This window comes from Rhagoletis pomonella, unplaced genomic scaffold (genome assembly GCF_013731165.1).
Source record: "Rhagoletis pomonella isolate Grant_MI unplaced genomic scaffold, Rhpom_1.0 Rhpom_scaffold_00002, whole genome shotgun sequence".
NCBI classification, from domain to species: Eukaryota; Metazoa; Arthropoda; class Insecta; order Diptera; family Tephritidae; genus Rhagoletis; species Rhagoletis pomonella.
Window position 1 is genome coordinate 3962379 of NW_023458556.1, and position 16725 is coordinate 3979103.

General features: G+C 34.8%; 1 protein-coding gene across 2 annotated transcripts in view; it reads right to left on the reverse strand.

Moving 5' to 3' along the window:
• Window positions 1-3489: 3489 nt before the first annotated feature.
• Window positions 3490-16725, reverse strand: part of LOC118732895 (pyrimidine-specific ribonucleoside hydrolase RihA) — a 14243-nt gene continuing 1007 nt past the window's right edge. The window contains exons 1-6 of one of the 2 annotated variants that reach the window (XM_036462008.1): window positions 6195-6245; window positions 5482-5751; window positions 5185-5367; window positions 4993-5119; window positions 4038-4180; window positions 3490-3966 (exon numbers count right to left, since the gene is read on the reverse strand). In XM_036462008.1, coding sequence (XP_036317901.1) covers window positions 3586-3966; window positions 4038-4180; window positions 4993-5119; window positions 5185-5367; window positions 5482-5679 — 1032 coding nt within the window. In that variant the 5' untranslated portion in view covers window positions 5680-5751; window positions 6195-6245 and the 3' untranslated portion in view covers window positions 3490-3585. Of the gene's footprint in view, window positions 3967-4037; window positions 4181-4992; window positions 5120-5184; window positions 5368-5481; window positions 5752-6194; window positions 6246-16725 lie in introns of those variants that run through there. The other variant, XM_036462009.1, reaches the window with a different exon arrangement.

Genomic DNA, 16725 nt, shown 5'->3' on the forward strand with positions numbered 1-16725 from the left:
CCGATTTCACGAAAGCAATTTAAGTGAAAAGTTATTTTAATTTTTGGAATTTTATATGAAAATTGACATAAATTAAAAATCATTTTCCATTTGAATTGCTGGAGAAACCGGCTATTAGTTTCTCAAATCATACATAGTCATCTTTTACTCAATGTAATTTTTTTTTTCATTTAGTGAGACTTTAGTCTTATTACACTAGATTCATTCGTTTCGGCAAGAAGAACATTTTCGCCGTTTAGTGTTGACATTTTGAAATATCTTTAACTCTTGAAATTAAAAAAATCGTAAAATTTGAAAAAAAACTACAAAATAGCTGCGATAGATATTCTGCATGCTGCAATTTTTTTTTAATATCGTGCTGCACTCTTGAAGCTTCACAGTCTATTGCCTTTAATATGTACTAGGGATGTTAATTTTTTCGATTTTTACGATCCCGGGATTTTCGGGATGTCGTTGGTGCAATCCCGGGATCCCGGGATCAGTCCCGGGATTTAGATATTTATTATTTTTCAACGACTTAACATAAAAAAATTGCATCAATATGGTTTGAGAAGCTCTCCTACCATATCTCTATATATAAATACGCCACAAGAAAATTTTGCAATCCCTTTTTTGAAGGTACCATTAGCTCGATTTAAATGAAACATACACCGATTTAATGGATATAACTTCATCTAATCCAGAAATGTGAATCCCGATACATAGGGGGCGTGGCATCTGACATATAGACTAAAATGTGAAACCCTTATATCTCTAAAACCAATTATGCTGGGGAACTGAAACTTAGCACAGATACATAGATTATAAATACCCTAGTTACGATGAAAAATGGTACATTTTGAAAAAGGGGGCGTGGCACCTCCCATATAAACTGAAACTCTGCTATCGCTTATCTCTGGAGCCGCTTATGCTAACGTCCAGAAATTTGACACAGCAACATATGTTGCCAATACCGTACTCACGGCGAAAAATGGTAGATTTTGGAAAGGGGGGAGTGGCACCGCCCATACAAACTGAAATGTTCATATCGCTTATCTCTGGATCCGCTTATGCTAACGTCCCGAAAATTGACACAGCAACACATGTTGTCAATACCGTACTTATGGCGAAGAGTGGTAGGTTTTGGGAAAGGGGGCATGGCACCGCCCATACAAAGTGAAATTCTCATATCGGTTATCTCTGGAACCACTTATTATAATGTAATGGAATTTTATAGACCTACATCTATACACATATAGAATCGCAAGAATTATTCAATTGGGAACCATTTTCTCCCAGATTTTAAAATCGCATTAAATGATTGCTGTTTTGTGCAAAAGTTTTTAGAAGGATCTGTGTGTTTGTCTTCCGATAGGTGTCGAAGGGATTGAGAGCTATCCTAAAAAATCATATTTGTTTCACTTTTAGAACACATATTAGTAACATAAAAATTGGTATAACTTGGTAGCCCAATCGTATATAACGACAATTTACAGAAACACGAAAACTGCGATGAATCAGTAATTACTGAAGCTAATTCATTTAAAATCGTTGAGTGCAATAATCGCTCAGTGAACTCAATAACCTTGGTACGGAAAGGCGATTCGTTGAAAATTAATAAAATCGGACTAAAATTACACCCGCTTTCCGTATAACGGTAAATTTCATAAATACGAAAACTCCGATATTTTAATGACTGAGGATGTTAATTTACTCCAAATTAATACTTACAACCACCTCCCATCAATAAATATGACTGTTATAGACTCTTAGGAATTGGACGTGGCACCGCCCACTTTATGATTACAAAGGTGTTCCTCGGTAGCTGCTTTATCGATTTCTATTAAACTTGGTTCAGTGACTTTATTAAGTCTAACTCTGCCTATTATCGAAATCGTATGAAATCGGGGAAAACACCCCTGCTTATCATGTAAAGGTAGTTTAGAGAAAGTTGAAACGGCGATATTTGATACCAGCGCCGGGTGTATAAAGTTCGTTTTCATCCGAACTTATACTTCTTTACTTCTTTTATATTTATGTAATGAGTATAAGGCCCTAAGTTAAGAATTGCAGCTTCTCTGCACCAAAATCACTGTTGGCCAGAGTAGTTAATATTTCTGAACCCTGGTTTATTTAACAGTCTACACAAGCAAACGTTTTGCCTACCAACTGTAATTTGTATTGCCCGATACATGTGTAAATATGTATGCGAGCGTGAGCGTGAACTTTTTATTTTGATCAATATTTTGGTTATTAAGTCACTTTATGCAATAGTTAATACATCAAAAGATATAAAGTTAAATATCTTTCAGAATTATTGGCTTAAAAGTAAATTAAAATATGTGTAATATGCATATTTTACAAGCTCACACTCAATTGTGCGCTACGCAAAGCATTCGCTTGTGAGCGACAAGTTTACGTATTCAAATGCATACATATTTTGCATCTTAAATTACTGTTTATTCTATAATTCTGCTAGCTATTTTAATTCTATATCCTTTGATGTACTAACTATTGCAAAAAGTGAGTAATAACGAAGATATTGGTCAAAATAAAAAGTTCACGTTCACGCTCGCATTGAACTGTATGTAGAGATTTACATGGCTTCAACAAATATTTAAATAGAAAACAATTTTTGGTTTTATATTGCAATATCAATAATGCTGCCGCCACCGACGTTTTCGCGCATTTGAAAATGGAACTGTCAAACAACTATATTGCTGGCAATACTTATCAGCTTAAAAGCTCCGATAATTACACTGGATCACAAATTTTAATTTGGTTTTTGTTCTCCAAACGCCACTATCCAATTTCTATGTAGAATCGCGCGGTGATTCCGAAAATCGAGTTCATTTTTGTTTTTCTATGGATACGTTTTCGAGGCATTTGAAATTTTGCGTTATTCAGCTTAAAGCAAAAATTGGTTCCTTTAAAACACGCATATCTTACGAATCAATTTAAAATGAAATTCTCCATAAACTGTATATACATCACTTTCCGATAGGGCTTATAGTTTCTGACAAATTAATTAATAATTCCAGCTTTTTTTATTTTTTAATGCAAAAATGAAAAAAAGAAATCAAACTTTAACAGAAGAAAAATTTAAAAAACAACAGGTTCTGTGCTAAATTTTTGCATTTGTACTAAAGCCTGTTGTGTTACAAAAAAAAAATCAAGTTACTGATGAAGAAAATCGATCGATAAATACGAAATAATGAGTGGTCAAATAAAAATGCGCAAGATTTTTTGTATGAAAATTGAGCACGAAAGAATGTTGCACATACGCCGCGTATACCTGAGTAATACGAAAATGTATCCATAGAAAAGAAAAAATAACTCGATTTTCGGAATCACCGAGCAATTCTACAAAGGAATTGGATAGTGGCGTCTGGAGAACATTTTTGTTGTAAACCAGTGTTATTGCTTGCCAAGAGCAATAGGCGGTCTCCATCAGCAAAATATTGTCTGATAACATTTTCAAGATAAAAACTTTTGCCTGCGGAGACATAGTTATTCGAATTTATACATATGTTATATTAATAATTTTCATGAAAAGGTACAACAAATGCAAAATAAAAACATCTTATCATCATATTAAAACTAACATTATATTTCCACATTTCCATTTGTATGGTTGATGATAAGCTCGTCCTGCAATCCCACAGCCCATAATGCAATTTTCTTGAAAACGACCGCATCCAACCATTCAATGATTCGTACATTCTTTGGATACTTATCCACTTCTTGTAAATGATCTAAAATCATTTGCCCACGGGTATGTCCCGTCAAATCTACAGTTGCATGCCATTTGCTTGTCTTTTTGACAATTGCGGTTTCAAAAAGGAATGCGGCTACAACTAGAGCATCACATGGTATCCAACTCTTGAATCTTGATGGCAGCCATTGCGCCCGCTCCACTTTATTCAATATCTCGATGGCGGAAGACGTTTTCTCAGCGGTTCTACCAAGTTCGTCGAGACGCCAGTTCTGGAAAGTAATACATGTAGATCTGCAATATAGTAATTTTATTTAAAACGGCCAATCTATTTTACACATACAATGCATATAAAGAAACGATCCTCCAAGCACGGCTCCCAGGGCAATATTGTGATGGGACATACAGATCTGGCAAGCACTGAATGAGCTGCTTCGGGATCTGAATAGAAATTGAATTCAGCGCAACGTGTGCAATTTCCAACGCCTGCAGACAAGATTTTGTATGCAATTATTTAGGGTAATTTTACTAAAAAATAAAATTTTCACCAGTATATTTTAAATATGGAATTTTAATGCTCTTAACCAAATCTTATTCATTCTGGTTTATTTCATAAATTAGTTTGGAACTTGAGAAACTGGACACTCTAAGCAAAGAGTTTTCAAAACAAACAAAGGTTTGCGAAAGAGTATAAGTATAGCAGACTCGATGCATCTTTACACGATGAGTCCAAAAGTGATCCTGTATGCATTTTGCGGGAAATTTGAGCTTAGCAATACTTCAATACTCAAAAGCAGCCAGAGTGGCAGAGAGGCATGACTGCAAGGGGCGTATGCCGATGGACTTGAGAATGCGGAAGTAATAACGAGATAATGAATTACAAAAGAGGGTCCTGTTCACCAGAAGGACTGATATATTTTTCAACATTGTTGTATAATTTAGTAGTAGACGTAACGTTTGGTAATGTTTTGAGCCTTAATGGTCTGTGGCTAGCCAACAGTGACTAGTCAGCCTTACCTAATAGCCCAGTTATGCATACTTAGCTTTGCATGAGAGTTGTCACATAAGAATGTGTTCTGTTGAGTTTTGTTTTTTATGTAAAAATGGTATAGCAGTGCAAGTACGCATAATTGGGCTATAATAGACAATTTAATGCGCAGATAAATTTTAAGTTGGAGTCGAGAAAATTAGTAAGGTTTAAAATTTGAAAACATACTTGACTTTTCATGAAAAATTTTAGATTTCATGATATGTAAGTATATATATGTAGTACATAAGTATGTTTCTAAGTTATTTACCTTGATGATTACCGCCCATTATATAAATATCCTTTACTGCATTTGCAAATTGCGCACCAAACATGGAGTAGCAAAGCGCGATGTTAGTTAACGGGCCAACACTTATGATTGTTACCTTTTTCGAATGCTGCAAGTGGCGAAAGGGAAGTGGAATTCGATAATTTTTAACAGCTCACTCACGTATGTACCTACCTGCGTACAAAATTTATTTATGGCCACCACAGCGTGTTCTTTTTGCACCACCTGTTCAATTTTATAATCTTCTTCTAGGGGCAATATGTCGCCGAATCCATCGCGGCCATGAAAATATTTGTCATCATCGAGCGGTTCGTTGAGTGGTATGAGTGACTCGGCAGCACCAAGATAAATGGGAATCTGAGCGGGGGGAGGAGGTGGGAGAAATGAAGTTTTGAAACTGCATTTTACCATGTTTGACATTTGACATTTAGTTATCATTGTTATCAAATTAAAATATATGTATGTATATACCTCGGTACGGTTGGAAGCTTTCAAAATCCGATACATATTCTGAGCTGCATTGTGTAGATCGGTATTTCCACAGCCACAAATTGTCACTCCCAGTAGTGTCAGTCGCTGTTCGGTGGCTGCCTTGAGCAACACCAGCAAGGCCCACGCATCGTCGCTGCCGCCATCACAATCCAAAAGAACAAAACGATTTTGTGTCATTTAACGCAGCAGTTCCCTGTTCGCGCTTAGTATTTTTTTAAATCATCACTTTGCCGTCGGCCACAGAAACCGCTTAATGTTCGGAAGAAAGGTATTTGTATGAGGGAAATATTAAATTTACAAGTAAACGCACATATGTACATATCGTCGATGTTTTTGCAAAACCGCCCATCGACCAGTTGCAAAACCGCCTGCCTAAATCGCAGTTGTAGCAAAAATTTGATTTGCTAACCCTGAACTCCTGGCATCGAGATTTATGCATAAAAATCGTTAAATCCTTATTAAAACAACAGATTTGTAAAATAATAGCTAGAGAAAGTACCGCCTATCAAGGCAATGCCTTCAAAGAATAAACCGTTTTTTCGCTCTCCTGTAAAATTTGAGTAACGAAGATAGGCGGTTTTGCAAATACCTCGACGATATGTATGTATAGGTAAAGTAGCACAAAATAACTTTTTTTATTATTAATTTTTGCCAACGCTTTTTTCTTGCTAAATAAAAACATTCCTGCGTACTTGCTCTCTGCTGTCCGATTATTGCGAGCTGTTCCCAAGAAACTATTCCGGCATACTAAATTGCAAAGCAGAGCAAGTGAGTGCGCCGCGTGTGCGAAGGCGGTTTGCGTTTCACTTAATCAACCGGCAACGATCACCATTACTGTAGCGTTATTATTTACATTTGCCTTGATATCCCGCACACCACGTACCTGACGGCATTTGCTAACAAAGAGGTATGTACATATATCTACATTTGCATATGTATGTATGTATATATAAACATATAAATGCACATATGTATGTACATGCATATACAGCGCACGCTCGAAAACGTGAACACTCCAAAACGTGAACAAGCTTTTTTTGTGCATTGACTATTCTAAAACGTGAACAAGGCGAGAAAGCTCTATAACATGCACAATACACGTTTCAATGTTTGAATGTAGTTCCCATTGAGCTGAAACAATTCTGAACTTGGGGAATCCCCTAATAGAAAGTTATGCGTTTTATTTGTGGTTGCATGTAACGCATAAAACATTTCAGTCACAATTTTGGCTTTGAATGGAGTGTTCCACCTTAGATTTGCTGCTTAAAAATTAGTTCTAAGAAGCCTGTGTGCTTGATATTAAAAGAAAAAGCTGAAATTCTCGGTTTTTTACAAAAAGGGCCGAGTGTGACGTTCTTAGCGAATAAATATAATGTTGCTAAGTCAACCATTTGTGGCATTAATGGAAAAAGAAAAACACTGCGTACTTCAGAACTGCCCAAAATGGAGAAAGCTCTTTATCGTTGGTTTATTCGTATGCGAAATAAGAAACTGCGAAACTGTCTTCGCAGCCTCGGCTAGTGGATCCGTTTAAAGAAAAACTTAAAGCTGAAATGGCCGAAATGGAGTTGTGCAATGATCAGCTATATAATGCTGATGAGTCCGGCTTATTCTGAGAGAGCCAAGCGTAAAGTCGAGAGGCAGCGAATCACGTTCTTGTGTTGCTTAAACGCCACTGGATCTCATAAACTTAAAATTTTGGTAATCGGAAAAGCGAAGAATCCACGCTGCTTTAAAAACTTTCAGTGTCCCACCGACTACAAAAGCTCAAAATCAGCTTGGATAACAACGCTCCTTCACATCCAAATGAAGCTGAACTGACAACAGAAGATGGGCGGATTTTCGCAAATGTTCATGCCACCAAACGTTACTCCCCTCATTCAACCGATACATCAGAATGCAATAAAAATCACGAAGCTGCACTACAGAAAAAGCCTTTTAGCTTCAATGGCAGCGATGCAATCTGATTTGCTCGAGTCGATGAAGAAAATAGCATTAAAAAAAGCTATAAATCTTTTGGATGCCGCTTGGGGTCGTGTCGACGCGAAGAAACCATAGCTAGGTGCTGGAACAATATTTTAAATTTTACCAGAAACGATGATGATACTGAAGATAGTATGCTGTTGGCGGTTTTAAAAGCAAAATGGGGAGCTGAACTTCACTCCTTGATGTTCAGCACCGTCGATCTTCTTCTCAATTTAAATGCTGAGGTTTGTTCGTGTGCGCAGATATGCACAAAGATAGTGAGTTAGTTTACGTTTCATATCATATCTCTTAAACTCAAATTAATATGTAAACAAAACAATAATAAAATGTCAATTTAAATGAGTAAATATATGCGCATTCGAAAACGTGATACACTTTTGTTAATGTGAACTCCCTTGGGTTTAATTAGTTCACGTTATCGGACGTGCACTGTACTCCAGTCTTGCCGCGGTAAAATTTTTCTTCCTGCCAAAACCTACCAACATTTTTTTTAGCCTTTAATTATTTTTCAATGTAAAGTTTATTAAAAATTTAAATAAGATACCATTTAGTAAAACTAAAACACAGCTAGCACAATAAAAACAAATTAACTGGGTACATATTGTTCATATCTTATAACCTCAAATATCGCCAAAAACCTTGTTATTGACTCTTTGAGGTAAGGATATCTCAAAATCCTAACATGCTAGAGCAGTTCTACGACCAGGTTTGGCTTCAGCACGGACAAAGCTACAATAAACGTTGTGTTTCTCGCTACACAAGCAGTTCCTTTCAAGAATTCTGCCCTTGTAAGGTTAGTAGAAGGACAACTCGGGATCACCCAGAAATACTTTGAGAACCTCCAAATTACTCCGAAGATCTCCACTTTACATGCTGATCGTATTAGGCAGCCGTAGGGCGCTCCACCAGGCCTCTTTTTCAATTAGAATAGACAGAGGGGGAATGTCTGTAATGACACCAAGAGCATCCGTAGGACAGGTGAGCATAGATTCTGTGATAGCCACGCGGACCAGTCGGTGCAGCTTACTCAAGGTGGCACCCGCGTTTCCTTGCTTAACTTTTGGCCACCAGGCCAGTGCCGCATATGTAACGACGAGTTTTACTACCGTATTTAAATACCAGTACGATGGATAGGGTGATATTCCCCAAGTCTTACCAGTGAAGTCTCTGAGACAGATATAAAGGTAACTTGTATCCTTGTTGGTAACATTCCACAGATGTGAGTTCCAACTGAGCCTTTTTGTCCAGAGTTATGCCTAGATGCTAGTCAAGTTCACTTCCTTCTTTTGGTAAATGGGACAATTGTGGACTCAGTGGGCTTATTGGCAAGCCCTTTTAAACGCACCTGTCTTCAGTACATATACATATAAGGTTGCTAAAATGTTTGGAAATACATATTTTCTATTTTTCGCAAATAAATATTTTTGTCGCGGAACCTACAAAAATTCAATCTAGCTTACCAACCTACCACATGGAAATAAACCTACCAGTTTTGGTAGGAAAAACCCATGTGTGGCAACACTGATATACTCCAGAAGGTTTCAGAAAGCCGGCAAGTTAATTTCTCACTCTCTTTTTATTTTTCCACCATTTTTAACCATTTCAATTGAGTCTCAATTTTGTAATAAAACTTAAATTCTTATGATTAATTAGAATCCCTTAAGATCTGAAAATTAAATATGACCGGTTATAGTATGTGTACATAATGTGTAGAAAAAATAGAAAAAACGGCCTCGAGCTCAATAAAAATTGTTGTATATAATTGTTATAAGGCCATAAAATAACAAAAATAACAAAAACGAAAAAATTAGACTCCAACAAGAAATTTTTAAGCAAAAAACAAAACCGACTTCAAATCTCATATAAAAATTTAAGAAACCCGTTAATTTCTTCATGATCCAATAATCGTATCTTAACGAAATTAATATGGAACCACCTCTGAGATACAACTTTTCCTTCAAAAAAATCAAGTGTACATGGCATATGAGTAACATCCTGTCCTGCTCATTTTTCATATAAAAAATCTTTGCATATTTTCATTTGACCACTCATTGTTTCTTTATTTGTTGATCGATTTTTTTCATTGGTAACTTGATTTCAATGTAACAGAACAGGCTTTAGCACAAATGCAAACATTTCGCACAGAGCCTGTTATTTTTTAAATTTTTCTTCTGTTAAAGTTTGATTTTTTTTTAATTTTTTCAAAAAAAAATACTGGAATGATTAATTAATTTGTCAGAAACTATCAGTCCTATCGGATAGTGATGTATATATGGTTTATGGTTTTGTTAGCTTTCATTTGCCGTATCTCATTTTAAGATCGTTAAATTGGTTCGTAAGATATATGTACATGATTAAGTGGAACCACTTTTTATTTTAAGCCAAATAACGGTAAATTGCAAATATCTCAAAAACGTCTCCATGGAAAAAAATTGACTCGATTTTCGGAATCACCGAGAAATTAGATAGTGGCATCCATTGAACATTTTTGCTGTAAACCAGTGTAATTTTTAAATATCATCGAACAACAGAAATCCAATTTTGTGTACACCTGCTGCATTCAACTAAAAGCTACCTGTAAAATCGCCTCATGTAAATTCCCCATTAGGAATGCAACAATTCGGTTATAATACGACTTCAAATCTTCGGCTCGCTCACATTGTGATGCATCTTTTCGTACAATCGTATTCGTTACTCTTTTCTTGGTAGAGAAAGGTAATGCATTCCCCATTTTCCGACTGGGCAGGTATGTTCATATACATACATACACACTTATAAATTTTATAGTACACTACTCTATTTATCTATGAGAAATAAATTAGACAATTTGATAAGCAATGAGTGAATACATACTATAGCGGCAGTTTGCATTCGGCTTTTGGTGAGGTGAAATAGTTTTTATATGAAACTTTTACAAGTGTGAATACTCAAGTCCATAAAGTATGTATTAAAAAGGATCAGTCCAGCGCCTTCGTCTTGACCCGTGTCGCAGTCACAGCCGCTAAATTTAAACGTAGAATACGTGACATTATTAAGATCACATTCAAGTTAAAAACGGTACATGAAATATTCGTTTTGATTGTATTGAATTGAATTTCCCAGTGGGAAAATGGGAATCCATTACCTTTTTCTACTAAGAAGAGATTAATAACTACGCTTAAACGAAAAGATGCATCTCAATGTAAGCGAGCGGATGATGTGTAGCTTTGAAGCGACAAACAATACAAAAAGTTTGAAAACTAACTCAAGTATGGTTTTTGTTCACATTATCTCAACAGCTACTGTAGCCGAATGGATACGTATTCGACTGCCGTGTTGTTGGTCACGGGCTCAAACCTGTGGCACGGACTTTATTTTTTATTTTTATTTTTTTATTCTATTTATAGTTTCGTAAAGCAACACGCGACACATTACTTTCGTATGACATCGTTGTGGAGAAATTCTTGCATCTTTTCGCTCGTCGGTTATAGGGGCTATCCATTACTTTTTACATTCGCAGACATTACCTTTTCCCACTGGGATAATAAATCAATATGAATTGCAAAATATAAATAATAATATTTTTATTTCCTTTCATACTGCAGAAATTTGTATTACCTTTTATATTAGCCTAGGTCCCTTATTAGTATTATTCTTCGTGTTTGTGCTCGTCTTCGCATTATCTTCGTTTTCGGATCTGTGCATAAGTTAGCTAAGACTTTGGAAACAGCTGGCAACCCTACTAAATATCGTTAAGAAATAAATAATCTCTTGCGTCTGATATTGTGATACTTACATATTTCATATGCCTGATGATTTAAGTTAAACTTGATTTTTTAAATACGTGACAACGCTCCTATGCATACTTTAATTAAATTCTAATTTAAACAATTCCCTTAATCCAAGTTGAATGTAATTTCTAAAACATTGCCATATGTTCTTAAATAAAGTTCAGAAAAAAATATTTTTAACCAAAATCAATTTATACCCATACTTTAATAATTCATTTGTCTTATTAAATAATTTGAGTTTAACTTTTTACGCAGGTGGAAACCCTCTTTTACATCATAAATTCTCAATTCAAATATTTTTTTAATACTTTTTTGTTTGACGCCAATATTTCAATATTTCATATAATTATCCTCGTTAAACCTTGTTCGCCTGACACTTGTTTGTGATACATATTAAAATTATCTAATACTCTTAATTCAAATTGAATTTAATTATAAAATCAGGTGGCAACCCTCCTACATGCAGTTTAGAAATAAAGTTTCTTCAAAGAAATTTTGATTTATATTCATATTGAAGTAATTATTTTAACCTATTGCTTATATTGAATCTAACTTTGTAACAAGGTGGCAACACTCTGCAAAATATTTTCGAACCACAACTTCTCTCGTTTGATGTCTATATCAGGATATACATTTAAATTTCATTTCATTTCATTTCATTTTATTTATTCAAACAGTCCAGGAATACAATACCATATTCTTACCGACTACGCAACAAAAAAAAATAAAACTAGTATCTATTAGTTAAAATATATTTTGAGACTAAATTTTTTAACATCACTCCCGGTGGTGAGAGATCAAGAGATTTTCTCCCTTTATTTAAGTCAAAGCTGTTTTTTGAAACACGTGGCAACCTTCCTAAATATACCCAGTAGCGAAAATGGACTCACTTCCAACGCATGCATGTGCTTGCAAAATAATTACGAAGTGATTTTGTCTGGAAAATCATTTATGCCCATATACTTATTTGAATAACATAAACATACTTGGAAGATATCAACCAATACTTCCCTTATTCCAAATGAAAGGACAAAACTTGAATTTTTGACTAAAGAAAACAAAAACAAAATCATTCGAGCGGCTTTGAGCATTTTGGTAATAAAAAAAGTTGCACATTTTTTCATAAATTTTTTGGCATACAATGCTCAAGTTTTGTTGAATTTATATAAAATTTGTACATGATAACATTTCTATTGCTCTAAAGAACCTACATACATATATCCCGAAAATGAAAGTTATATCTGCAAATCATAAGTTTCTAGAGCACTTTAAAGGCTTAAAATTGACCCCAAAATAAGCCAATATTTACCGTTGTTTCTACGACAGAAACCGAATTGGTTACTTACAAAAATGTATCTGTCGGTAGGTTTGGAACTTTTCCTTTGAAACGCCACACTTTTCTTTGAAATCGCTTCATTAGTTCTCGTGCAATGAGCGTTTTCGTGAAGCTCTAAAAATTACAAAATTTGAGCATAGCCTCCATATCGATACGTAAGACGTATTCTACGTCAAAAATTGGCTTTCATATTCAAATTATAAAATATGAATATATAATTTAAACACTTGTTCTTTAGGGGAAGGCTGTACCACATAGTGAAATTAAATCTCGTGGCGAGGTCTTAGCCAGTTAAAAACAGGTGATAGCTATAGAAGCCATGCTTGTTCTTTTAACCATAGTTAGAGTTGTGTTCAAAAAAAATATTATAGTTTAAAAGACTAACACCTCGCCTATTACATTCAATGTTTAATGTGAATAGAATATTACATCTGCTTGGATTAAACTTTGGACTACTTACCGTCACCAGCAGTCTAGTTTGTCGCGTACTCTAAGTCTATTGCGAGATATTACAAGGTTATTTCTACCGGGCATGTGCGCACGCATACATACATATGCGCGTATATAGAGTACAAATTATGGTTGACTGATAAGATTATTCGCGACTAAACTATTTAGTAAACAAAAGTTATCTTTAAAGATTTAATTATAGAGTTTATAAACAAAAATACCTACATACATACATATGTACGTACATACATACATACATAGAGAGTTATTAGTAAAATAGCAATTATTTGTGAAATTCTTCTTATTTCAGTATGGAAAAAAAAGTGCAACACCTTCAACGAAAAAAGTTCTCAAAAATGTACGCGAATTGAATGTACTATCTCGATCATTTAAACATCTCGGACTCGCCCACCACTAAAAATGATTATTTAAATCTAAATTATATATTAAATGATATTTAATATTTGCTTTATAGATGAAATTTCGACAAATTTGTTTAAGCAAAAATGTTAAGCGCATATGCAGAATGTTTAAGCGAGATTCTTCTGCTTGCGTTTCTATGTTTATATCATTTATCAGTTTAAGCACATACGATTTAATGTAAAAACAATATTTTTAATTGCGGATCCGAATGAAATATTTATTAGTTGCATTGAGTTACGCAAAAATAGTGCCGAAAATCAATCGATTGTGCTGAAGGTGCCGGCTGCTTCCGAAAGGGCCGAAAATGGCACAATGCACACTCATTTTCCATCACTGTCGCAATACAATTCTGTTGACTTCGTTTTCCCCTTCCGATAACTTTTTGCTTCCGCGCTTGCCCAGCACTGCTGTGCAAAGCTTTGCACGCGCAGTCGCCCGCGACACATATGTGCTGATTTGGGCATCCCTAGCATAGAACATCCAAAGGTTAATCATGTCAACCCAATAACTTAATATTGGTAAATTTCTACATTCATGCTTCTGGCAAAAGGGGAGGATATATTAATTCTTAAATTATTTTCATATTGGGTACTTAAATATATGTATGTACATATACTTACTGCATTTAATACATATACTAAATACATATTGGTTAAAGAGCTTTGACTTAAGTTATTACATGATTTTGTCATACTGCTGTGGAAATATACGTACGTACATATGTAGTTATTTTTAATCAAGCTTCTACATTATAGTTAAAATATGGGCAGATATGTGGTGTACGATTGTGATGTTGGCAATGATGACGCCTGGGGTCTGATGATGCTCATTAAAGCTGAAGCAGTGTACAAAAATCGTTCCGAATTAGCAGATTCACCAGCAAAATTTGAAATTATCGGCATCACATGCGTACAAGGAAACACAAGTGTCGATCAGACTCTGATAAATACGCTGCGAGTACTGAAAGCAGCCAACAGAAATGATGTAGGTATTTAAATGTATTTTAATGTAATTAAAATCTAATTCTAAAAGAAAAGCTCTCAGTTGGCAATCTATAAAGGTTGCAGTAGTCCCATCATGAAAAATGAATGGAAAAATCCCGAAAATTTTCATGGACAAGATGGTTTTGGAAATGTGGAACACGAGAAGCCAGTGGATTTGAGTTTAGTGCGAGAAAAGCATGCGGTAATTGCGATGTACGATTTTGTTTGCAAGGTAAGAATACTTTTACATACACTCGTATGTATTTATTTACAGATCAAGACATTTATTGAATTCTTAACATTTTAGCACCCGAAAACGGTGGATTTCTTATTGGTGGGGCCGCTGACCAATTTTGCGACGTGCATCAATATGTATGGCTCAGCATTTTTGGATAAAATTGGAAAAATCTACATTATGGGTGGAAATTATAGGGGTAAGCAATTAATTATGTATGTATGTATATTAGGGCGAGGAAATTTGTATGGGAGATTTTTTCGATAGAAGGATTCTAGGCGTAATTGCTAAGCAAATATGCCGAAGAACCCATGGGTCTAAAATAAATTTGGAGTTCGCCAAATTGCGAAAATATCTTTCTTAGCATTTTGTTGTAGTGTCGTAGAAAAGTGCTTAAATTTTTTATAAAAACATGCTACAAGTGGTTTTTTGGTATGAGGAATCTATTTCTGGACTTATTTTTTTCTTAAAACTTCCACCAGAGGACGCAACAGTGAACATTTTTACATTTCTATCGAAACTAATTTCGCAATTTGGCAAACTCCAAAATGATTTTAGACCCATAGCTCCATGGGCAAATTTGTTTAGAATTAGACGTAGGGCTCTCCTATGCTATACGTGCGTAGTCAAAAAATTTACCCGCCCTAATGTGTATGTATAAGGATCTAATTTTAAGAATACACAAATCAACTTCAAACATAATTCTTGTCTTCAGAGATCTATAGTCAAATTCATCGGCCGTGATTTATTTTTTGCAGTTTTGTCTACTTTACAAAATTGAAATTTTCACAGCAACTCAAACGCCAAATAAAAGTAAAACAAAAATTAAATAGATGAAAATATTCAATTTCGCTTTATCTCTTTAAACAATTTTCTGAGTGCTCACAATTTATGAGTCTTTCTTTCGTCATAAATATGATTGTGAGACCAGTCAACCGGACTGACTCCTTTCGGACTCTTTGGTAAATTCTGAGTTGAACAAAACTATCAAAGTCACACGTATTTAGAAGTAAAAGTTTATTAATAATCGGAATTATAAAGAATATTTTTTTTAAGACTCAGAAAGCCTGGACTCATAATGGCGTGCCCTTCTAAGAAGGGAAATATGCTCTTTTCTGTCTGACCCTTTTTTGAGCTCATGATGGGGGTTACAACTCAGAATTCTGAGACTTTTCTGACTCTAAAATTAGTCTGAATGTTTATAGGGTTTTGAGACCGAAAGTGAGAATGCATGGGTGAGATTGAAAACTTGAAAACATTTTCGTTATGTTAGCAAATTTCAAAAATATTCAGGCTGCCTCTAAAATTTTTGCATCATGGTAAAACTGTACGAGCACCTTTTTAACTCTTTTAATTTTCCCATAAAATTTTCTAGAAAATTGATAAAAAAAATCCAATACAGGACTTACTTATATACTTATATAATTCTGTAGAGCATTTAACCCCGTACCATTTTCCACCCTACCTACATGCAAATATTCAAACGGATTTTAATCCTCTCATTAAAAAAAAAAAACAATCAAACATAATTGTGTATTTAATTTTGGTTTACGTACTAAATATATACATACATACATACATATGTTCTTCACTAAATATTTGTCCATACGTACTTAAAAATCCTTTTGTGGTTACAGGCAAAGGCAACATCACCAAAAGTGCCGAGTTCAATTTTATGATGGATCCGGAAGCTGCACACATTGTTTTAGCATCTGTTCCCACCCCTGTGACTCTTCTACCGTGGGAAACGTGCATCGATGGAGATTTTGATATTACACTTGTAAACGCTAAATTCAATATTATTACCAACTAAATTATTATGTAAAACATATATGTACTTATATTTATTTTAATCTTCCCAGGATTGGCGTTTAAATGTTCTTGGCACCATTAAAAGTGATTTCATCGAACTGATGAATCTTGTGGAACGTGCCATATTCATACCGAAGGGCTTGGAACGTTGGCTAGTGTGTGATGCTGTTTTAGTAGCAGCCTACCTCTTTCCGCATTTGACGGTGAAACAGAGTCAACTCTATCATG